The sequence below is a fragment of the Callorhinus ursinus genome, unplaced genomic scaffold, assembly GCF_003265705.2.
Source record: "Callorhinus ursinus isolate GAN/ISIS: 27379988/994484 unplaced genomic scaffold, GSC_fseal_2.0 scaffold4, whole genome shotgun sequence".
NCBI classification, from domain to species: domain Eukaryota; kingdom Metazoa; phylum Chordata; class Mammalia; order Carnivora; family Otariidae; genus Callorhinus; species Callorhinus ursinus.
In genome coordinates this window covers 146730875-146757027 of record NW_027397066.1, presented here as the reverse complement: position 1 = coordinate 146757027, position 26153 = coordinate 146730875, and the positions used below count along the sequence as shown (strand labels likewise).

At 37.4% G+C, this 26153-nt stretch overlaps 1 protein-coding gene across 1 annotated transcript in view; it reads right to left on the bottom strand.

Annotated features, from left to right (window-relative positions):
• The window catches only part of GALNTL6 (polypeptide N-acetylgalactosaminyltransferase like 6), a 1233119-nt gene that overhangs the window by 795567 nt on the left and 411399 nt on the right, over positions 1–26153 (bottom strand). The window contains exon 3 of the mRNA XM_025874463.2: positions 5908–6016. Within this exon, the coding sequence (XP_025730248.1) occupies positions 5908–6016 (109 nt within the window). The remainder of the gene's footprint in view (positions 1–5907; positions 6017–26153) is intronic.

The following is a 26153-nucleotide window of genomic DNA, read 5'->3' as shown; positions in this document are numbered from 1 at the left end:
AGGAGAGATCACAACCAACACCAAAGAAATACAAACAATTATAAGAATATATTATGAGCAACTCTATGCCAGCAAATTAGATAACCTGGAAGAAATGGATGCATTCCTACAGATGTATCAACTGCCAAAATTGAACCAGGAAGAATTAGAAAACCTGAACAGACCTATAACCCCTAAGGAAATTGAAGCAGTCATCAAAAATCTTCCAACAAACAAAAGCCCAGGGCCAGATGGCTTCCCAGGGGAATTCTATCAAACATTTAAAGAAGAATTAATACCTATCTTCCTGAAACTGTTCCAAAAAATAAATGGAAGGAAAACTTCCAAACTCATTTTATGAGGCCCCATTACCTTGATCTCCAAACCAGACAAAGACCCCATCAAAAAGGAGAATTACAGACCAATATCCTTGATGAACATGGATGCAAAAATTCTCACCAAACTACTAGCCAATAGGATCCAACAGTACAGTAAAAGGATTATTCACCATGACCAAGTGGGATTTAACCCTGGGTTGCAAGGTTGGTTCAACATCCACAAATCAATCAACGTGATACAATACATTAACAAAAGAAAGACAAGAATCATATGATCCTCTCAATAGATGCAGAAAAAGCATTTGACGAAGTACAGCATCCTTTCTTGGTCAAAACTCTTCAGAGTATAGGGATAGAGGGTATATACCTTAATATCATTAAAGCCATCTATGAAAAACCTACAGCGAATATCATTCTCAATGGGGAAAAGCTGAGAGCTTTTCCCCTAAGGTTAGGAACACAGCAGGGATGTCCACTATCACCACTGCTATTCAACATAGTATTAGAAGTCCTAGCCACAGCAATCAGACAACAAAAAGAAATCAAAGGCATCTAAATCAGCAAGGAGGAAGTCAAACTCTCACTCTTTGCAGATGATATGATACTGTATGTGAAAAACCCAAAAGACTCCACCCGAACACTGCTAGAACTCATACAGGAATTCAGTCAAGTGGCAGGATATACAATCAATGCACAGAAATCAGTGGCATTCCTATACACCAACAAGACAGAAGAGAGACAAATCAAGGAGTTGATCCCATTTACAATTGCACCCAAAACCATAAGATACCTAGGAATAAATCTAACCAAAGAGGCAAAGGATCTGTACTCAGAAAACTATAAAATACTCATGAAAGAAATGGAGGAAGACACAAAGAAATGGAAAAACGTTCCATGCTCATGGATAAGAAGAACAAACATTGTGAAGATGTCAATGCTACCTAGAGCAATCTACACATTCAATGCAATCCCCATCAAAATACCATCCACTTTTTTCAAAGAAATGGAACAAATAATCCTAAAATTTGTATGGAACCAGAAGAGAACCTGAATAGCCAGAGGAATGTTGAAAAAGAAAAGCAAAGCTGGTGGCATCATAATTCCGGACTTCCAGCTCTATTACAAAGCTGTCATCATCAAGACAATATGGTACTGGCCCAAAAACAGACACATAGATCAATGGAACAGAATAGAGAGCTCAGAAATAGACCCTCAACTCTATGGTCAACTCATCTTTGACAAAGCAGGAAAGAATGTCCAGTGGAAAAAGGACAGTCTCTTCAACAAATGGTGTCGGGAAAATTGGACAGCCACATGCAGAAGAATGAACTGGACCATTTTCTTACACCACACACAAAAATAGACTCCAAATGGTTGAAAGATCTAAACGTGAGACAGGAGTCCATCAACATCCTAAACGTGAGACAGGAGTCCATCAACATCCTAAAAGAGAGCACAGGCAGCAACCTCTTCGACCTCAGCTGCAGTAACTTCTTCCTAGAAACATTGCCAAAGGCAAGGAAAGCCAGGGGAAAAATGAACTATTGAGATTTCATCAAGATAAAAAGCTTTTGCACAGCAAAAGAAACAGTCCACAAAACCAAAAGACAATCGACAGAATGGGAGAAAATATTTGCAAATGGCATCTCAGATAAAGGGCTAGTATCCAAAATCTATAAAGAACTTATCAAACTCAACACCCAAAGAACAAAAAATCCAATCAAGAAATGGGCAGAAGAAATGAGCAGACATTTTTCCAAAGAAGACATCCAAATGGCCAAGAGACATATGAAAAAGTGCTCAACATCGCTCAGCCTCAGGGAAATCCAAATCAAAACCTCAATGAGATACCACCTCACACCAGTCAGAATGGCTAAAATTAACAAGTCAGGAAACGACAGATGTTGGCAGGGATGCAGAAAAAGGGGAACCCTCCTACACTGTTGGTAGGAAAGCAAGCTGGTGCAACCACTCTGGTAAACAGTATGGAGGTTCCTCAAACAGTTGAAAATAATGCTACCATATGATCCAGCCATTGCACTACTGGGTATTTACCACAAAGATAGAAATGTAGGGATCCGAAGGGGTACATGCACCCCAATGTTTATAGCAGCAATGTCCACAATAGCCAAACTGTTGAAAGAGCCAAGATGCTCATCGACAGATGAATGGATAAAGAAATTGTGGTATATATACCCAATGGAATATTATGCAGCCATCAAAAGGAATGAGATCTTGCCATTTGTAACGACATGGATGGAACTGGAGGGTGTTATGCTGAGTGAAATAAGTCAATCAGAGAAAGTCATGTATCATATGACCTCACTGATACGAGGAATTCTTAATCTCAGGAAAGAAACTGAGGGTTGCTGAAGAGGTGGGGGGTGGGAGGGATGGGGTGGCTGGGTGATAGAAATTGGGGAGGGTATGTGCTATGGTGAGCGCTGTGAATTGTGCAAGACTGTTGAATGACAGATCTGTACTTCTGAACCAAATAATGCAATATATGTTAAGAAAAAAAAGTAGAAGAAGATAGCAGGAGGGGAAGAATGAAGGGGAATAAGTTGGAGGGGGAGACGAACCATGAGACACTATGGACTCTGAAAAACAAACTGAGGGTTCTAGAGGGGAGGGGGGTGGGGGGATGGGTTAGCCTGGTGATGGGTATTAAAGAGGGCACATTCTGCATGGAGCACTGGGTGTTATGCACAAACAATGAATCATGGAACACTACATCAAAAACTAATGATGTAATGTATGGTGATTAACATAACAATTAAAAAATTAAAAAAGTTTTCTAAGTTCAAATAAATATTAAAATTTATTAACACTCTATAAACTACCTACAAACAATATGGAATTTCAATAAAATCAATAACACGTATAATACCCATATAACATTAGTTTTCTAGGAATAACACTAAAAAAAATCTAAGAATATAATATAAACACATCTCTACAGATAATAAACAAGCAGCAAATAAATATAATATAGAATGGATGATTCAAAATTGAAAAATAGTCAACTATCTCTTAATTTAATTAACCTCCACACCAGAACCATGTACAAAAATATTTATAGCAACATTATTTATAACAGCCAAACCTAGGAACTCCCCATATCGCATGAAGAAGAGAATGTTGTAGAAAATTAAACAATGGTAGAAATGAATCAACTAGAATTACACCCATTGACAGAAATGAATCTCAAAAATAATTTTAAGTAAAGAAAGAAAGTCATACATTATGATTCAATTTTTAGATCAAGTCCAAACACCGGAGAAATGCAACGGTATTTGTTTAGGTATACACAAATAGGTAGTAAAAATCTACACAGATGATCCTTTTCCTTGGCTTAGATATAAAGGCCAGAAATGTTTATTTTGATTATGTACTTGCTTGTATATTTGTGTGCATATAACCCTTTTATTTATGTTCTATTTCATATAAATTAAAAAATGATGAATTTCAGTCTATTTTGTCATATATCTTCCAGTGAATCATATTACATCTTAGCACTGAAAGTTTTTTTAACTACATAGAAAATTCACACTTTAGAAAATTTGTTATATTACCAATTTTCTTTGTAGGCCAACTTTCCCTTGGCCCAAATAAGATGAGGACATCAACAGCATGTTTATACAGGATGCAGAAAGAGTTATATGAAGCAGAAATAAATGTGGAGTACTGGATTTTGCATCCAAAACTCATCAGCACAAGAGAAGGTTAGTCATACCAAATCAAGTGAAAGAAACTTAGATGAATTAATAATTATAGTTATCATTAGTTGAGTTTATAACATGTCCAAATAATTGGCTAATTACTTTAGGTATATTTTCTTTAGTCCGTACAGCAATTCTGCAAAGAGTAGTATCAGAAAGATAAATTGATTTGCTACTTACACAGCTCATGTAGAGAAAAGTTAGAATCTGAACTCAACTGTGTCTTTTCCTCTCATAGATGCTCTTGTCATTACTCCATATTGCCCAAATATTATTATTTGATGTCTGAATGTAGGATGTAATGGAGCATGACAGGAACTGATTTTTAATCTAGCTCTGCAAATTATTAGCTGTTTAACCTTGGATATTAATTAATAAATTCTTGACTCAGTTCTATATTTTTTCTTTTTTTTTCTCTTTTTCTTACAAATTGGGGGTAATAATACCTACTAGAGTCATTACGAAGTTTAAATAAAATTCATATGTAATAGTATCTAGCACAAAATATCTGTTCAATAAATTGCAGCTTCAGTTCATTAAATTATGTGAACATCTCCAAAAATTTCAGCATCCTGGGGTTAGAAAGAGAAACAGATGGTAGGATTCATATAGGGCTAATAGACCAAATAGAAGAAAAAGATAGCCGGAAAAGTGAGAATGCTGGTAAAGAACTCACTTGCACAACCGTTCACAGGGTCGTGGCCAAGATGGGGAGACAATGAAACCTGGAAGAGTCTGGTTCTCCGACAAATAGAGAACATCCTTGGGATGAGCAACTTTAATGAAGTTGGGGGGAGAGAGGAGCTTCATTTGGAGAAAAGGAATGGAAGAAGAAAATGAAAGAGGAATTTAATTAGGTCAATCACAGCCAACTCAGAACAAAGAACAATTCACAGCCTGAACAACTGCATAGCTATTTAAATACTCTCACTCCGATTTTCCTGATGGGATGAGCTTTGAGAAAGGTTGACCAGGAGGACCTCATTCTGTGATTAGTCATAGTTTTGCTGCTGATTTGACTTGGAATGCATTGTCTCAGTGCTGCTCAGAAGTATTTACTAAACAAGAGCTTCTCTATTTCTATGACAGCCTTACCATGGAAAAAAACAAAACAGAAAAGAAACCACACAAAAAAAATGCAAAAAACAGAGCTCCTCCAGTTGAGTAAAAGCATATGGACTTCCTACCAAATGTTACTCATGTTCATTTGATTTCTAATTATATACCTTTCTGAATCCCTGTTACCAACAACCCAATTTTACAGTCTTTCTACAAAGAATTTTTCTGTTACTTTTTCCAAAAAGTAAAATGTTTTCTCTATGTCTGTGTAGCCCAAGACTAGACTTCTGCTGCACCTATTCAGACCTAATTGATTCTTTTTTAATTGCCTGCCTGTTTGCTCAAGTATTGTCAACCTCAGGTCCCCAGCTTCTCTGATCCACCAACTTGCTGTACCCTCTCCAATGCCTAGAATTGTGGTACCCCTCCAATATTGTGCATTGTCATTTAGATATTCCTTGGCCCTAACAAATGAATCAAGCTCAAGACAGATGTCTACCAAGTCAAGTCTCACTGATAAATCTCAATATAGCCCCAGGAATTATTAAAAAGCAGTTCAGAAATATGAAGTATTATAGATTTCTAAAACTTCTATGTCCTCTTCTTCAGCTAATATTGTAAAAGCTATTCATTATTTGTTTTCTCTCTGAAATTTGAAATTGTTTTAATTCTGTCCAGCATCGATTCCAATATCCCCATGAGACATACCTTACTGTATGCAGAAGAAATGCTAATTAGAGATCCTTTAAGTGACAAATGAGACACTGAAGTAAGTAAAGTAGCACTTTGGCTTACACTGAACTTCATACCTGAGCGCATAGCCTCTTTCTGAATGCTTTCATAGTCATGCCAGTCCTTTCTTCTCAAACCATCTGTCCATGCATAGAATTGCCCATCTCCTAGGCCCAGTGGAAATGTCTGTGGAAAAGGAAAGTATTCAGAGCATAAAAAGGAGGTATTTCCTTTTGCATGGTAGGTAAACACAGCCCAGTACATAATAGGCAATCAAAGAATATTTGTTGAATAATGATTCTTCTAAGTATACTGAAAAGAAAGCTATTGCTAATGACAAGATTAATATACATTTTAAAACGCTTTTCCAGCTTTTAAAATAAAAGAATGGGTCATCCACAACCCCTACCATTTCCTATTTTGTTTCACCCAGAGACATTAATAACTCACTGTATCACCTCCTCTGAGCAAAATACTAGTAATGGTATTAAATGGAATTAATTTTGTTTGTGATTTGTACAGTTTCATTCATTTTGATCAAGTATATTTGAATGGCCAGATAATATTAGCAACCATTCAGTGAACACTCACTATGAGCCAGGCACTATGTTAAATACTTTGTGTATAAAAGATTGTTTAATCTTTATGATAGTCTGTGGTTGTAAATCTCCATTTTTCTGCCAATTAAAGTAAGGCCCAGAGAACTAAAATAATTTGAATTAAATCACAGTGGAAAAGTCAGAACTTGGAACAGTTCTGTTAAGATCAAAACTGTGGTCTTAACAACTATTAATACTGTCTCCCATCTAGATTTCTGTTAAAGTATGGTACATAGTTACACTTGCAGGTGAAATTAGCACCTACTCAACAACTATAGTCACAACATATGTTTTATGCTTTGTTAAAACCCAGTATGTTCCAATGTCAACTTGAAAATTATGTTTGTGTACATTGCTGAAACTACTTTTTTTTTGGTGTATATTTTTGGTAATAAGAAAATGTTTTGAATGAAATTGATTTTCACAATCTTAATACTCAACATAATGTAAAATAAATGTTTTCATATTCACATACTATTTTTCTTTTATTTGGTTTACTTTTTGAAGTAAATAATATGTTTACAGAATGAAGAGAAAAAAATTAAAGTTTCAATTTAGATAAAACAAAAGATGAATAATTTCAATGAAAAAATTTCATTCTAAGAGGCTTCCAAGGCAAATAAAATGTCTTATTTCTTAATGTGAAACAGTATGACTATTGTGCTTATGAAAAATTATCTCAGTCCATCTTTGTAGGCTATAAAGGATCCACTTGTTTGAAAGGATGAAAATGGAGTTTGGCATAAAAAAAAGTACTTAAAATCAGAAGAAAGATTTGCCAAATCAGGTGTCTATTATCTAGATATTTAAAGGAATTTGTTACAAGACTGGTGTTTTCAGGAAAATGAAAACAATAGAAGAATAAACATACAAGGATGATGATGAGTTTATGTAAAATATTAAGGATAATAAGAATAAAATTTAAAAGGAAGATGACAAGAAAGAAAAGTTATGGAGAGTTAACAGAAAAAAACATAGTAAAAATAGAAGAAAATGAGAAAAATAATTTTGGAAAGAAATTTGGGCTTATAATAGCAAACATTAAAAATATATCATGTGTTTTTTCTAATTGATATTGATTTCATAATTAGAAATTTTACCAAAACTCAGCTGGGAATCAGAAGTTTTAAATAATCAAATAGCTTTAAAATACAAAACTCATGTTTTGTTTCAAACTTGCATTTACAATAATAAATACTGAGCAGTAATGAAAATCTCTTACACTGATTCAAATAATACCAATTTATAAACATCACGTTCAGATTAAAATAGATAATTTCAAAATAAATTTTGACATTAAACATGGAGATATTCTTGTGTAAACTCCAAATATACAAAACTCTCTCTGGTTACCTAGTGGTTCACAAACATGCCACTTAACATGGAGGGCAAGGAGAGCCCAAGGAAAGAAGCAGACCACTCCAGTATGGTAGGTGACAGGTGTAATAAGCAAGGGAAGCACAAGACAAGTAGATCCTTGCACAGGCCCACAAGAATCTTAAAAGTTTATATAGAGACCTCAATTGGGTTCAGTCGCATATGCAGTCTAATAGTCTCAACAACCCTTTACTCTCTCAAGGCTGTTGTTTTAAACAGCTCCTAGTGTGGGAATAGTAGGTGCAGTGTACATTCCAAAGACAAGGGAGGGGTTCGGAGCCTCCGATTGCCCAGGTCCCATTCTCCTGTCAGCTGGTGGTCATGTCTTCATGATGATCTCCTCCAACACTTCACCCATCTTGACCAGCTCTTACAATCTAACATAGTCCCCCTCTTCTGCAATGTGCCCTATGAATTTGGCAAGGGTTTTATTAGCATGGAAGTGGTTCATTTGGTTGCTATCTGGCTGCACTGAGGCAGAGGTCACAGCAACAATATAGGCACACACATGTGAAAACACAGGTTAAGATAATGATTCCCAACATTTTTTTCCCCCCACCGAGAGCCCCAGCGTCACAACCATTGATTTACTCAGTCCTCTAGGCTGGGGGTTAGAGTGCTCAGGATGTTTACTTGAGTAGTTCCCCCTCACCCAGGGGTGCTAAGTAACTCACCCATCCCAGTAGGACATCTCATTGCAAATTCAAATAGATAATTCCTTTTCTAGGTATGATAGAACATGGTATTCTCAGCAGCATAGCATGTTGATCCCAAAACTTCCATACCTTTATAGTACTTGGTACCTTGACAGGGGTCCCCAGTCTGTCATATGGGGCAATAGGGCCTACTGGTTGACCATAAAATTGTACTAAAGCTTCAACAGTGCTTTAGTCCACCTGGCCAAAGTAGTTTTGCCTGTTAGTAATTCAAACCGCTGCTTTAATATTTCATTTTCTCCTTTCTACCAAACCTGTTGTTTTGGAGTTATAGAGGAGATGAAATCTTTATTCAATGCCATGTTCTTTTCCTCAGTCTTGCACAACACAACCTTTGAAATGTAACCCCCAATCACAATCTACTCAACGAGGGTATCCATATATGATACTCAGCTTCTCTAATCCCCTAACAGCAACAGCCTAGTTTGCACAGAGACAGAGGGAAGCTGAGGTTAATTAAGCCAGAGGCAGTGTCCACACAAACAAAGGTATGTTTAGAAGCCCCCTAGGAGGTAGGGTGCCAAAATTTGTCACTATCTCACTGCCTGGGATTGCTGTCTTTTGGGAAGTCTGCCCCAGACTCCTTTGGCAGTTGCCTGAGGCATTGTTTAGAACCCACAGAACATGCTGTTACTGCATTAAACAAGTCACTGTATTTCAAGGGCAATGTGTCATCTTTGGTAATATACCATCCCACCCAGGCACTATGGTGCTTGTTCTTCCTATGCAACCAATCTGCTATATTTACTAAGGGTCAGTTTATGCCTCCTACCTAAGCCTGAGCATGAGCTTCCTGATGGCCAGGTGTCGGTGCCTTTAGGAATCAAGACACAGAAGGCAGTGAGGTTTGCCTCAGGCTATTGCAGGTAAACCCAAATGTGTTTCCCCATATCCTGACTCCACAAGGGCTTATTCATGATCATTCACCCCTCACGTTCCCATTGTCCAAGCTAAAGAGTTAATCCCTTTAGAACAACAATCCAACTGTCAGTGCAAAGAGTTAAAGGCAAAGTGATCGCCAGCCAAACTGTTAATGAGTTTAGCCCACTGGCTGCCGTGGTTTATTCTTGTTTCCATCCAGATGGTGTCAGTATTGGACTGAATAACAACAGCAGTCTCTGGCTAGATAGCCCTGACTAGATCAGTCACTAGGAATCTTCCCCCTTCCTTCTCTATAGGCCATTGTAGCCAACACAGAAATAGGGGCAGGAACATTTGGAAGATCTACATCCTCTGCAGTGCCTAGTAGCACCTGCATTCCTAGAGACAGTGGGCTGGCAGACATGTCTGTTCCTCTGCTGTAAACAGGCATGTCACTTAATCAAAGTGGGAGTGTGAGTCAAGGCAGAATTGGATCAATGCCACTGCCAGGTGGGGAATAAACTTCCTTCAAAACCTCCAAATCTCTACAAAGGCTTGTACATCTTTCATGTTCTTAGAGGTTGGGTAGTTCCCCCTCGCCCAGGGGTGCTTAGTAACTCACCCATCCCTGTAGGACATCTCATTGCAAATTCCAATAGATAATTCCTTTCCTAGGTATGATGAACGTGGTATTCTCAGCAGCATAGCATGTTGATCCCAAAACTTCCATACCTTTATAGTACTTGGTACCTTGACACCTTCTCTCAATCACAGCTTCTGGTACAACCCACATCTTATCCAACCAGATGACTCTCAGATCTTGCCTGTCACCCCATGATATATTGCAGGGCTGTGCAGGTAGCCTTGAGGAAGCACTTGAAAAGTCCATTGTTGCCCCTCCCACATGAAGGCAAATTGATCTTGTGACTCAGCAGCTAGGAGTATACTGAGAAAAAAAAAAAAAAAAACAACCCAGAGAAACAAAGAGAAAAAACCCTTGCTAAGTCCAATACTGCATGATATGCTCTTAGGACTGGGGACAAGGCATCTAAGATGGTGGCAATGTTGGGCAAAGCCACATGGATTGGGAACACTACATTATTCAATTCTCAGTAGTCCGTGGTCATCAGCCACGAGCCTTCTGGCTTATTTACTAGCCATATCAGGCTGTTGAAAGTACAATGGGCAGGACATATAATACCCACTTGGTACAGTGCTTGGATAGTTTCTCCTATTTACTTATACCCCCAGGTAATTTATATTGTTTGACAGTTACCAATTTTCATAGGGAGTGGTAGACTTACTGGTTTCCAGTTGGTGTTATCCCTCAGCACTATTTTGATTGCTCTAACCCAGAGGTAGAATTCACTCAAAACATTTTTACAGAGTTTGACCTTATAAGGTATCAGTGCTCAATATATTTTCTGGTATAGGAGAGATAAAAACTCATACTCTTGGGGCAGGGAGGTGGGTGATGGGTGGAGAATGCCTAATTTGCAGTGTCAAAGCAATCTTCCTAACCATAACTATTTACCTTCCATAACCATTGATGGCACTGAAGGGGCTGGAAAACTTCTGAGGGTTACTATGTATTAGAGAATATTTATCTCCATATCAACCAGACCCAGCACCTTTTATTTCTGGGAGACCCATGAATAGTGAGCTCAACATGAGGCTTTTGATGGCCTCCAACAGCCCTTACCTGGAGTCAATCTTGGCCTGCATCTTATACTTGGGGCTTGGGGGCCACCAATCCAAATAAGACTGTATCCCTGAGGCCTCTGCTGGAGTTGGTGGGACATTAGGGTATTATGGGCAAGGGGAACAGATCTGAACTGTTGTTCATGTTTGAAGGCTTTCCACAGGCTGACCAACAGTGTTGGGATGCTGTTCTATATTTTCAGGTGGAGGTTCCAGCAGCAGTGAGGTCAAACCACATTTGTTTCTGGGTTCTTTTTTTTTTAATTTTATTTATTTATTTGACAGAGAGAGACACAGTGAGAGAGGGAACACAAGCAGGGGGAGTGGGAGAGGAAGAAGCAGGCTTCCTGCGGAGCAGGGAGCCTGATGTGGGGCTCGATCCCAGGACCCTGGGATCATGACCTGAGCCGAAGGCAGACACTTAACGACTGAGCCACCCAGGTGCCCTGTTTCTGGGTTATTTTCATCAAACCTTTTATAGCCAGCTGATTGGGATAGCCTTTCAGGTGTTCAAGCTCCCTCTCTGTCTCTCTGTCAAGCTGCCTCTCTGTCACCCTTTCTTTCTCACAGTAAGTACCCATTCCTGGAATTTGTCTGTCCTTGCTCCCCCCATCACAATGGATTACCTAATATTATAAATGTCTTGTCCCAGGGCTCAGTTCAGCATAGATATCAGTGTCCCATACCAAGTGCTGGGAGTGGACTAGAGAATCCTGGCTTTCATTCCTGCAGTGAATATGTGAATGTGGCCTGATCGGGACCTTCAAAGACGGGGGCATTGATGGCTTATCCCATTTCCAACTCCCTAAGTTCTTGTTGTACCTCCTCTATAGATTCCCATTCCAGGATCTCACTTGCCCATGGAGATCCTCTCATTGAATAAAACCTCCTTGCAGTCTAGAAAATCCAACAGATTTTGTGATCAAAACCCTGATTGACACGACTGGCACTGACAAGCACACCCTGGTTGCTTAAGACCACATGGTGGTCCACAGCGTCTAATACACAGGCCACCCCTCCTGGTGGATAGCCAACTCGTAATTTTCCCCACAGATGCATGCTTCCCAAAGACCGTTTCTTTGGTTTCCCTGATGGCTTGCCAATTGTTGGTTCACAAACTGGCCCCATACACAGAGGGCATGAAGAGACTAAAGAAAGAGGCAGGCCATTCCAGATGGGTATGCGGCATGTTTAATAAGCAAGGGACTGACATACAAGGCTTATCCTGGGCTCCAAAAGACGAATAGATCTCTGTACCAGCGACCAAAACTTAAAAGTTTTTATGGATACATTAACTAGATTCAGATCTGGATATATTCAGTCCAAACGGTCTAAACAACACCTACTCTCTTAAGGCTATGTCCTTTAAACAGTGTGGGAATGGTGGTAGAAGGACAAGGGAGGGACGAGGATCCTCTAATTGCAACAACCCAGCTTGGGGGTCAACCAGTGGTCATGTCCTTTCTACAACCTCCTCCAACATTACCAGGCACATTCTGTTCCCCTTATTTTGATTCATTTGGTGTAGAGAATTCTTAGCAACTGGCAATACAAAGCAGATTGAACAAAAGAGTTCATCTTTGCTTTCTCTAGACACTCCATGAAAATGACAGTAAAGCATCAGATGAATCAAGAAAGCAGATAGTTAAATTGACATAAAGTTTTTGTAAATGGCTGAGATTACTGAAGGAAAACACTTTTAATGCCACTGAATATTGAAAATATTTAAAATTAGAGGCATCTGGTATTTCTGAGGGTGACGTTGAAGGTCAAAACAAAATGACTTGTTTTTTTGACAGAGAGAGACACAGTGAGAGAGGGAACACAAGCAGGGGGAGTGGGAGAGGGAGAAGCAGACTCCCGCGGAGCAGGGAGCCTGATGTGGGGCTCGATCCCAGGACCCTGGGATCATGACCTGAGCCAAAGGCAGACACTTAACGACTGAGCCACCCAGGTGCCCTGTTTCTGGGTTATTTTCATCAAACCTTTTATAGCCAGCTGATTGGGATAGCCTTTCAGGTGTTCAAGCTCCCTCTCTGTCTCTCTGTCAAGCTGCCTCTCTGTCACCCTTTCTTTCTCACAGTAAGTACCCATTAGGGCAATTAGACTCTTCTGGGTTCTCTTATCAATTCCAAAATCAAAATCAACATCCATGATTTCTGAGAACCATCCACTGCACTCCCCACCCATAGAGTAGTGGATTTTGAATGAGAGAAGAATGTTTCCAGGCTACTAGAAACCATTGAAAACAAGGGTGCCAAGCTGTAGTGAAAATCAAGGTTCCATGTAAGTCTATATACCAAGCACTGATAACCAAAGCTTTCTGCTCCAACTTGGCTCCCAGAAAGCTGTCATTCCCTTACACCCCTTAAACTAGAGAAAGATAAATTCTTATCTGGAGAACTGAGTTTAGTTTTATAAAATGTATTAAAAGGAGAGTTACAGTTCTTCTGAAGAGATTGGGGTGAATTAATGATGCATGCATAAAAATATAAGCAAATAAAAATTGAGAAAATCAGACTAGAGGGGATAAAAAATACAATGTACAAGAAATAAAGTATAATTGTAGCACACTATTTGATTCAGGTATGAATTCTCTTACCTAAACACTAGTTTAACTAAAATTGGTGTTATAACTATACCAAAGGTTGAGGGCAAGGGTGGAAAAAGATAACTAAATACACATTTTATATAATAGGAAAACAATAGCTAAAAAACAAAATGAAAAAATCAAGTAACAGTAATACACACATGTTATCTACAAATATAGATGCATATAACAGAGTAAAGATAAAATATTGATATTGTTGCACCTGGGTATCAGAAAGTACAAGTAGAGGGAAATGGCCTAGGGGGTTGCTGGTTACCATTACATTATGATTACATTTACATTATTTGCAAATATTACTTCAGATAAAAAAATAAATCTCAAAGTTTCTTATACATTCTTGGCAGTTACCAGTACTCCAGCAAGGTGTGTTAGCATCATGAGAATATTTTATGATGGTAGAGGAATCAGGTTAATGCAGATCATCTGAAATGTACTTTAATAAAGCCTATCTGAGGATTTGCTACACTAATACCTCTTCTTATCTGTATGTGCTTCTCACAGACCAGCAGCATCAGCATCACCTGGGAACTTGTTAGAAATACAATTCCCTGATCCCAACTCATGCCTGTTAAATCAAACTTTGAGAGGAGACACAGAAATCTATGTTTTAACAAGTTCTCCAGGTGATTCTAAGGCTTACTAAAGTTTGAGAACCACTAATCCATATGAACAGGAAAGTGATATGATTATCACATTAAGAAAACATGTCAGACTTATTCACAAAGCATGTGCCATGATCTTCCGAAGAATTATTTTTTTCAGGGCTGATGACCAATAGAAAGATTAAGTGTGTTTGCATCCTTTTCACCTGCCAGAAAGGTAGGTGAATAAACCTAAATCAGTCCCAGTATATTTGTATAGAACTGCCTTAGTTCTGACAGCTTAGCCATCCAGGAAATGACCCATCAGTATCCTTTTATTTTTCTTTAACTTTTTATTGTTATGTTAATCACTATACATTACATCATTAGTTTTTGATGTAGTGTTCTATGATTCATTGTTTGTGCATAACACCCAGTGCTCCATGCAGAACATGCCCTCTTTAATACCCATCACCAGGCTAACCCATCCCCCCACCCCCTTCCCCTCTAGAACCCTCAGTTTGTTTTTCAGAGTCCATCGTCTCCCATGGTTCGTCTCCCCCTCCAGTTTCCCCCCCTTCATTCTTCCCCTCCTGCTATCTTCTTCTTCTTTTTTTTTTTCCTCAACATTGCTCAGCATCAGGGAAATCCAAATCAAAACCTCAATGAGATACCACCTCACACCAGTCAGAATGGCTAAAATTAACAAGTCAGGAAACGACAGATTTTGGCGGGGATGTGGAGAAAGGGGAACCTTCCTACACTGTTGGTGGGAATGCAAGCTGGTGCGACCACTCTGGAAAACAGTATGGAGGTTCCTCAAAAAGTTGAACATAGAGCTACCATATATCCAGCAATTGCACTACTGGGTACTGACCCATCAGTATTCTGACCTTTCCTTTCACATGAGCAATCTCCAGCACCCAGATCCATTTGCTTCTCTCCTGGGTTATATCATGTGTCCTCTCTATGATTATAGTAGTACAGATCCATTATCTTGGACCTTGTAAAATAAATATAATGAGTATCGTACCTTCATGAGGCATATATTTCAGACCTATCATTCAGTCGGCCATTTATTTGTGAGCACTTTTTGTTTTTCACCTTTCGTTTTTGCAGACTTTTTATTCATTGTAGTGTTACTACACTACAAATAATTAACTTAAAAAAATGACCAGGGATGACAGAGACAGAATCCATTAAGTAGAAATCACATGCAATAGAGCTGAATCCTGGAGCCTACTGAAAGATAATATACTTGAGAATGGGTCATGAGAAAAAGTTTCCAAGAGTAAAACATGACTTGTAGACAATGAGTTTACCAGAGGTAGAAAACTGGAATACTTTCTGGGTTCAAAAATGTGGCATGAATGGGCAAAAAACTCAGGTGTGCCACTCTAGGAATGGATGGATTCTTGTGTTATCTAACTATTATATTTAACTACTGAATAATCTTAAAATGCATCTCAGGGGCTGTCTGCAAAATCCAGGTGAATAAAATATCTTGCCTCTAAATTAGAGTAGTTTTATTTATTATAACTACAGATAGTGATGACATTGAAAAGACACATTTGTAAATCTCTATGAAGAAAAGATTGTATCTTAAAACTTGTCTTAGGTTTTATAAATCAACAACCAATGGACTTTTATTCTTACAATCAACCATAAACCTACCACTATACTCGCTCCTTAGAAGACAATGTGATATAGTGGAAGTACTCTGGATCCAGGGCCAGAAGACAAAAATTAAAGTATTTTGAAACCATGTGCAGGAAAACTACATTTCCTTTAGGTCCCTCAGTTATGAAATATGTGAAATTCATATATGAAATTAGGATAATAAAAATATCTACCTTACCTACCCTAAAAGGTTTTTAAAGTAGTACATCACATAAAGCATGTGAAAGCCCTTTGCTTATCAAAAAGTGATATAGAAATGCCAGTTGTTTTTTCCATCTAGGCTACTCTTTATAGATATTTCGGTTATTTCCGTTGCCCTTGAAATGTTAGAACACAGTTGCAAAGTAAAATTTATATACCTTTAAACAAATACTAAATTACATGAGCCAAACTCTATGACAGTAGATGTTAATACCACATAGAGATGGGTGTGAAATCTTATAATGGATGTGATTAAGTTTTTTAGCCACGTGGAAGATGTTGTAAGCTAATAGAACACTAAAAAAAGCAATATAATGGATGGTATGGACGGGAAAAGGAGATGATGAACATTTCTTCTTGTACAATTTTATCTTTATATGAGCCAGATGATGAGTTGGAGTTCAGAAGTATTAAGGTCACATAATTAAAAGTCTTCAAGATCACATGTCTAATAAGAGCTAAACTAGAATATGAACTAAGTCTGCCTTATGAATTACTAAAAATAAACAAGTGTGGAGATTTGTATGATCTCTCATTATTCATTTATTCAAACTTCATTGCATAAAATCATTTAAGTATATTAGAAAATAAAACTAGAGAGATAAGATAAAGCCAAAAAAAATTCATACACAGGACTTCCGACTTTATGCACTGAGTTATAGGGAATCATTAAAGCCTCTCAAACTGAAGAGTAATACAATGAAATGTTATGCAAATATTAGTTTTGTTGTTCTAACATCCTTTTTCTTCTTGAGTTTGAACACAACTACAGAACATGCAGTGGGCCTAGAATAATCTACAGAGAATGTTCTGCATTTTTATATACTCACAAAACATATTGATAAGTTATTGTCAGAATATAAACTCATTTTTTTTTTACTGGACAGAAATCTTGTTCTTTACATTCTTTGTAAATTCTCAGATGTGATGTTAACATAATTCCAAGATAATAATGAAATAAAATAAATTAAGCCTTGAGCTGGTATCAATCACTGAAACCTCTAGTCTCCTTCTTGACTTTATAAAAATGGTGTCTAAAGGGGAGTTGAGAGCTCAAACATATGAAGCAGGAAGGAGGCTGAACTAAGGAGTTCAGCTCGTATTTTAGATTTTAAAATTTTTCAACAGAATCTGGAAATCTGAATTGCTATATAAAATATCTTAATTTTAAAATGTTAAACAAATCCAAATATTTACAAAATACATTGTGTAAGATTATATCTTCAAATATCCAGGCTACGGTTACCATTCCCAAACCTATGCCAGGCTTATGCCACGATCTTAATCTTGACCTCACTCAGTTGCCTTAGAAATTGATGGCATTATCTTTTATCCTCTGTGAAATTGGCTGAGATTACCAAGACCTTGAGCATATAAACCTATCCTCTGTATTTGCATTGGTATCTCAACTCCTGAGAGCACAGAATGAATTTTCCTGTATCATGTTAATAAAACTCATATAGTCTCTCTACGAGGTGGCTGTGTAGATCATTATAACTAAAGACAAACACTGAGGCAAGATTGGTGAGGAGATCTGCAAAAGTGAAAAAGTCAGAAAGAGTAAGTTCTGGTGAATGGTAACTAAATAGAGCTCTGGTTTTTATTTTGAGCATGAAAAAGACAAAACAATTGAGTGGCATCAGCTCAGCATCCCAGATAAGATCATTTCTTCCTGATGGTAAAGTTAAATTGATCGCATAACTTGCAGAATGAAATTGTGTCATATAGTAATGGCTACTTTTATTATACACATTCCTGTATGGAATTGATTTTCAAAGAAATAAAAAAGGATACTATCATACTTATGGTATAGTAATATCAACATTTTATTTAAATAACTATATTCATGTAATACAAGGAACACACAATTTGAAAGTTCTACTAACATCTTCTACTTCCTGTTCCAATCTCTCTGAAACTATTTTTAATGAGATTTTCTTTCTTTGATCAGTGGGAAGATTTAAACATTTTGTTTGCAAAGACAAAGGTGACGAACCCTCATTTTATGACTTCTTGGGGTGTTTGTGAAGAATTTCTGAAGCAGCCTCCTTATTTATATCAGACAGATGTCTGGGTAGCTGAAAAAGAAAGAAAAATGAATTGTGTTTTAATTTTTCCCCCATATTGTTACTTCATACATTTCATTAACCTTATAACCAAAACTAATTGTCAGTAAACAGAAGTTTCTGTTAGTAACCAGAGAGATCAGTAGCAAACTATTCTCCTGTGAATAGAGGACAATACTGTTAAGAGTAGTTTTTTGTTGTTGCTTATTTTTTTTCTTAGTTAAAGAAAATTAACTGTAAGTGTTTGATAAAAGCTTTCCTGGTATTAAATAGGGGTAAGAACTCAACAGTAGCCATAATCCAGCTGACATACTATATTTCTGTTTAAGCACATAAGGTAGAATAGTTGTGTTAGTGACCCTCAAAATTACTGTAATTTTTACTTTGTTCCAACACAACAGAAACATGTTAACTCAGCAGGAAAGCCCTCCTTATCCCTGATTGCTATGCAGCAGCATACCTTGGAGAAATATTCAGGAGACCAGCATCTTACAAAAATGACAGATTCCCTGAGATATTTTTTTCCATCTCAAAGTATTCACTTTGTGTTTCCTAAGGGGAAAGATTGAAAAAAAAAAAAAAGAAAACTTAGTATAAAAGTGGACAGCATTTCTGTGAAAATTTAAAAGCAAAGAAAGATCATGTCAAAAAAAACATATTAACCTTCAAGAATCACCTGGCCCCTTGGTGAAGGAGAATCCATACACTTGCAGTTTTCTGGAGGTATAAAGCCTGGGTTTCATGACCCCCTGAACTTTTCTTCAGAAGGACATCATATGGTGCCTCTAGAATTCCACCCTATCAATTCTTCAAGGAAAAAACATAGCATCCTCAGTTGTTCTCCAGAATCAATATTATCTTAAAATGTGACTCTATTTTTCTTATTAATCTGAGCTCACTGTGCTATGTCTAAAGGGAAACATACAACACAGAAAGATGAAATGAGGATTGGAGAGAAAAAGTGAAGATCTTTTGTCATGGTAAGTATGATAGTGACAAGGAAACCAAAATAGAGTGTCAATTCTTTCTCCAAGTTGTATATGTCACTCGGGTGCTTTTATGTAACTACTAAAAATAAACATCAGAATAGCACTAAGCCCTAAATTACAACTGAGGATAGACAATTAGTTCATAACTAAGAAATGATTAGACTATAGCATGGCTTAGTCATCTATTTGAAACCCTTAAAATATCACTGTATAAATATATGCTGAATTCAGGTGTTATTATCATTTTCATAATAACTAAAATCATCAATGCATCAACCATATGCATGCAAATGTAGATAAGACCTCAACATTACCTTCAGGAAGGTCTTTTCTACTTTTAGTATTGTTGGAATTTTAAATGACCTTGAGAGTGATAATTTTAAATTTTTATCTGAAGGAAATTGTCTTAAATGGTGAAGACAGTTGTAATATACAAACTTCATACTTGAAAGACTCAAAACTGTTTTTGAACCTGTGTTTTTTTTTTTTATTTCTGAGAGCCTTTATTTTTTTTAAATTTTTTATTGTTATGTTAATCACCATACATTACATCATTAGTTTTTGATGTAGTGTTCCATGATTCATTGTTTGTGCATAACACCCAGTTTAGTTCCATGTTCAGGAAAATTTAGTAAAGGTAACACAGTCATTCTGAAACATCAAAAATATAACAAATATTTATTTTCAGTTGTATCACAACCTAACAAACAAATTTATATATAATGGATCATTGGCAAATCAGATTTATTGCTGAGAGATAGAGAGCAGAGGGCATTTTCCCATGTTCCCCTTCCACTATCAGTATTTTAATGCTGGTATAATTTTATTGAATCTGCCATTCATCTGGTCAGTCAATAGGTATTTATTGAATGCCTGCTGTGATACTAGAAATATAATTGTCAGCCGGACAAAATTGTACCCCTCGGGGACCTTCTCTTCTAATAGGAGGAGGCATTCATTGAGCCAATATTAATTGAGCATCTACTATGTGCTTGGCATCATCCTAAGTATTTGAGATTTATCAGTGACTAATGCAAAGATTCACGTCCTTGAGGACTTTACACTCTAGAAAGGTGATGTTTTTAAAAATACATAATAAACAAGTGAAATTTTTAAGATTGCCTTCAATGAGGTCTTCTGTACTTTATTAATTTAAGTAACGGGGGATGTGGGAGGAAGGCAGGGGGCAGAGATGAGGTGAGTTTGAGACACACTGAATTTAAGATGCCTAAGACCGAGAAAAAGGGATTCCTGGTAGTAATTGGATTTACTGGTCCAATTGAGCAATAATTTCCCACTGGAAAATTTCACTCTAAAAATTATTTATGCAAAGTATTTCATTTGAATATAGAGAGACCTATTTTTATGTGGGTGGGCAAACATCTTTTCAGAAAGAATTGCCAATGCTTTTGAATATCCAAGCCAGGTTGCTTGTAATAGTATTGATTATCTAGCATAAATATAATTTGTCTACAGTGTTTGGAGGAAGTAGGGAATTTCCACTTCTTTAAATACCAAATGATAAAATGTCAGAACTTGACAAGTAGAAGAGAAAGCACTTAAAATCTAAATCTTAAAAGGGTCTTGGATCATGACTTTCACACCTAATTATTTCAAATACCAGCAAAGATGTTTTCCAAGCTCCTAATTTAGAGTATCTTATTCAACAAATTGTATACATGAAAGACAATAGATCATTGTGTTTTCCTGGTATCTACTCTGAAAATAATTTACTTACGGGAAACAACTTTGATTGTTATAATTATAGCTTATAGTCAAAAGTTTTTAAAATTAGAACTAAATTTAAAACACTATTTTATGAAGCATAGATATGAGATTGAATAGCTTATTATTAAATGTGAAAAAGAAAGATTTATCTGCATTTGGTCATGAAACAAAACAAAGATCTGCATAGTATTTATCATTTCTATGTTAAGGGTGTCAAGAGCAAAACGATGCAATTTGTTCTACTTTACTGCCTTTGGTATCTTGAAAAGTATTAATGAAGGAGGTATTTCATATTAATAGTAAGTAGAGATATCAAGGAGTAAGAAAACAGTAAAATATTTTACTTTTATAATTAAGATTACTCTTTTATCTATATGCTTTAAGAATAGATGGCCAACACATACTTGTATAATCTGAGATACTTTCTGACTACAAAGTGATCTAATCTATAAATGTGACTTTGGCCAAACTCTTTAGTATACATCTTTCTATCATCCCAAATATCTGGAATAGATAATTCCTGATTCTTTAGAGAGATAAAATAAGTAGTGGTCAAGAGCACAAATTCTAGTGTCTCACTTTCTTACTCTATAAAGTAAGAATAATACAACTTATTCCGCATATTTGTAAGATGAAGATAAGATTTACTTGTAAAACAGCCATCATAGTACTTAGCACACAGTAAATGTACATAAATACACACACACATATTCAACTGATGGAGAACTTAATTATATTTTCAATTTTGATATAAAAATCATAGATTTTCAAGTTAATATTTTGTCAAATACAATAAAGCTATTACAGAAAAACTTAATGTAAAAAATAGTAACCTTATGTATCTAGGAAAATAGATTGCTTCCATTCAAAGTCTTGAATATTCTGGTCTTCCCAAATGTTATAAACTTTTAGACTTTTAAAATTTCTCTAATATAACTACTCTAAAAATGAATTGTAAAAAATGACCATAAGGGATTTCCGGTTTCAACTTCAGCCTATAAGGAGTTTGAAAGTTGTCACCCTTGTCCTTACTACAAGAATGAAGCTGAGCAAACTTTTTTTGGATCCATCAAAGAATTGAGGCTTCAAGGGAAACCATCACCCAAAAATGACAGGCAAATAGAAAAAGCCACAGTCAAGATCTTTTTACTTGGAACAGAAGATGCAGGAGCCATAAACAAGTAATAATTAAATGATAATTTTGATGAATTGATGGAAACTAAGTATGGGCTATTAGGAGAATCAGAAACACTTGCATTTTGAGTGCCTGTATTTAGGAGTCCCCATCCTTTCCTCGGTTTTATTTCCAGGAAAGAAGGTATCGTGTCATTATGTTGAAAAGCCATAAAGATCCCCTCATGGCTCTGTTGGAAGAGAGGAAAAGCAACATGTGTAAAATATGCCTAGAGTGTTCTCCATAACAAATACCTACTCTCCAGGGGAAAAGAGAGACTGACTACCAGAGACTTACTCAACTTGGGGAAAGGGTATTTCCCTGAGGATTCCAGTCTACTCTAACTTTCTTGTATCATGTAAGCAGAAGCGAAGAAAGCCTTGTGAAAGTCACATTCCACGGAAAGGCCTACTAAAAGACTGGGATTTAATTGTAAGGTTATAGGACAGTTGTTTTCCCCCTTCCTTACCACCATACCGACAGGGCTCAAGTGTAATAATTGGATTGTAGTTGAAAGACACGGTTCTACCTAAAGAGCAATTTTCTCAGGGAAACCCAAAGATAGAGGAGAGACCAAAAGGAGAACAAGGACACTAGAGGAACTTGAAGTTCCTGACCTGGGCAGCTAGAGTAAACATTAAGTACAACCCAATTCTTAGCCACATAAACATAAAACCTGGTAGTAGAGACCTATTTATCCCACTTCCTATTCTCTTATATATTGTGTCTGGCTTTTGACAAAAAAAAAAACAAAAAAACTGAAAGGTATGCAAAAGGCTAAAAAAAAAGAAGAAAAAAAAAGCAGTCTAAAGAGACAAAGCAATCATCAGAACCAGATCTAGATATAACATAGATATTTCAATTATCAGAAAGTGAATTTAAAATAACTAATGTCTTAAGAGTTCTAATGGAAAAAGCAGATAATATGCCAGAGTACATAGGAAATGTAAATAAAGGTGGAAACTCTGGGAAAAAATCAAAGGGAAATGCTAGAAATCAAAAACATTAATAGAAACGAAGGATGTCTTTGAACCTCATCAACAGATTGGACATGGTCAAGAAAAGAATCAGGGGGTGTAAAGCTATATGGAGACTTCCACCACTGACATTCAAAGAGAAAAAAAATAATGACAAAAAAAGAAAGAAAGAAAAGTAACAACTGAACTATGGGAGAAAAAATTTTTTAATTAATATTCACTGAGAATTTTCCAAAATTAATGACATACCAAACAAAAGATCCAAGAAACAACAGAAGAAAGTAACAAGCAGGACAAATACCTAAAAATCTATACCTATGCATATCATAATTCAAACTTCAGAAAAACTGAAGATGAAGAGAAAATCTTTTAAAAAGCCAGAGCAGGAGTGAGGGGTAAAAGTTCTGTGCCCAATTCCAATAGATGTGGCTTTTTCCCCACATCTAGCAGTTCTCCAAAACCAGCTGGGAGTCCCACAGTTCAACTCAATTCTGATACTATCTCCCAGAGATAGCACCAATTCCACACGTTAAGGGTTCAGTCCTACATGAATGCCCCTCACTTCAGATGTCAATTATAAGCCCAAGTCCTTCTGACCCACTGGCTAGAAATCAGAGATTCCTACACCTCCTCCTTGGGTTGATTAATTTGCTAGAGTAGCTTACAGAACTCAGGAAATCTGTTTACTCACTAGATTACTGTTTTATTTCAAAGGATATTAAAGGATACAAATCAATGGCCAAATGAAGAGATATACAGGGCAAGTCTCAAACAAAAAGTTTCTGTCCCCATGGAGTTTGGAGCCTAGCATGGTGGCATGTAGAAGCATTCTGGTTCATTAACCTGAAGTTCTTCAAACTCCCTCTTTTTGAGTTTTTATGAGGCTTCATTATATCAGTATGACAGATAAAATCACTGGCCCTTGGAGATTGATTCAACTTCCAGCCCCTTTCCTCTTCTTGAAAATCAGGGAGTGGGACTGAAAGCTCTATTTGTTATTGGTTCCCTTGGCAACCAGCCCCCATTCTTTGGTGCTTTCTTTTTTTTTTAAATTTTTTAAAGACTTTATTTATTTGAGAGAGAGAGAAAGAGAGAAAACGAGCACAAGCAGGTGGAGGGGCAGAGGGAGAGAGAGAGAAGCAGACTCCCTGCTGAGCAGGGAGCCTAATAGGGGACTCGATACCAGGACCCTGGAATCATGAGCTGAGTTAAAGGCAGGCGCTTAAACAACTGAGCCACCCAGGCACCCCTCTTTGGTGCTTTCCAAAAGTCCCCTCATTAACATAAACTTTGTTGTGGAGTAGAGGGGCTTGCTATGACTAACATAACACCCATTTCACCTTCATGGCTTTGAAGTGTCTTCAGGAACCCAGGACAAAATATTATAACAAAAGATGTTCCCATTGTTTTTACCACTCAGGAAATTCCAAAGGTATTAGGAGCTATGAGCCAGGAACCATGAGAAAGACCAAATATATATGAGAAATATATATATCATACCTGAATGACCAAATATATATTTCTTATAAATCACAATATTACCAGGGAGTTTGGCAACATCTTACCTAGAGAGGAACAAGGATAAGACTTTTCTCTAAAAGTCATTTTTGGTCAGAAGCCATGAAAGCAAGAAGGAAAGGGAGTAAATATTAAAAGTATTAAAAGAAAAAGAAAAAAAAAAGAAACACCAACATAAAATTCAATATCCAATGAGATTATTTTCCAGAGGTGAAGTAGAAATAATGACTTTCTCAGACAAACAAAAACTGAGGAAATTCATTGCCAATACATCTGCCCAGCAAGAAATGTTAAAAAAATTTCTTCAGACCGATGGAAAATTATATAGTTAAGAAACTCAGGGGGTGGAGCAAGATGGCAGAGGATTAGGAGACCTGGATTTCATCTGGTCTCAGGAATTCAGCTGAATAGGGATCAAACCATTCTGAACACCTACGAACTCAACAGGAGATCGAAGAAAAGAATAGCAACAACTCTGAACAGAAAAGCAACCACTTTCTGGAAGGTAGGACGTGCAAAGTGAATCTGAGGCGATATTCGGGAGGATAGATGGCTGGGGAGGGGGCCTCTGTAAGCTGCTTCTGGCAAGTGATAGAGCCGCGGAGCACAAAATCGGAACTTTTAGAAGTCGGCTCTGCTGAGGGACATCGCTCCAGTGGCTAAGCGGGGGGTGAACCCTTGCGGGACAGTGTGGTCTCAGGACCCTCGGGGTCACAGAAAGACCAGGGCTGCCTGAGTGCGGCAGAGCTCTTGGGTATTAGAGTGGGGAAGTCAGCTGCAGAGATGGAGCCGAGGTGCAGGCTCTCAGCTCGGGGATGCCATAAACCATGATCCACATCACAGTGGGGCCACTGCTCCTCCAACAGGGACACAACAAGTGGCAGATCTGGGCAGACTCCCCTTCCTCCCCCAGGAGGAGCAGCACAGGAGCGCATCGCAGGGATCTGCTGGGTTTGGAGACTCCACACGGGTGCCAGAGATAGAAATGCTCGGTCACAGGCTGGGTGAGCACAGAGTGCAGCCAGAGACCGGGGAGATGGGAGTGATGGACTGCTTTTCTCTGGAGGTGCACTGAGGAGCGGGTCCCCAAGTTCTCGGCTCCTCCGGGGCAGAGATTGGAAGGCCGCCATTTTCACTCTCATCCTCCAAAGCCTAACAGAAACCTTGCAGGGAAAAAAGGTCCCGAGAGCACACCCGAGCAAGATGACTTAGCCCGTACCGACAAGGGTGGGGCAATTCTGCCTCCGGCAAAGACATTTGGAAACCACGGCAACAGGCCCCTCCCCCAGAAGATCAGCAAGAACAGCCAGGCAAGAACAAGTACACCCATCAATGAGAACGGCAGAACTCCAGCGCTAGGGGAATATTGCACATAGAATTCATGGCTTTTTACTATGATTCATTAGTCTTTCAAAGTTAATTTTTTTAAACTTTTTTTTTAATATTTCTTTTTCCCTTTTTCAACCAACATCTTGTCAATCCCTTTAAAAAAATTTATTTTTCATTTTCAGAGTCATATTCTATCCCTTCATAGTAGTTACCTT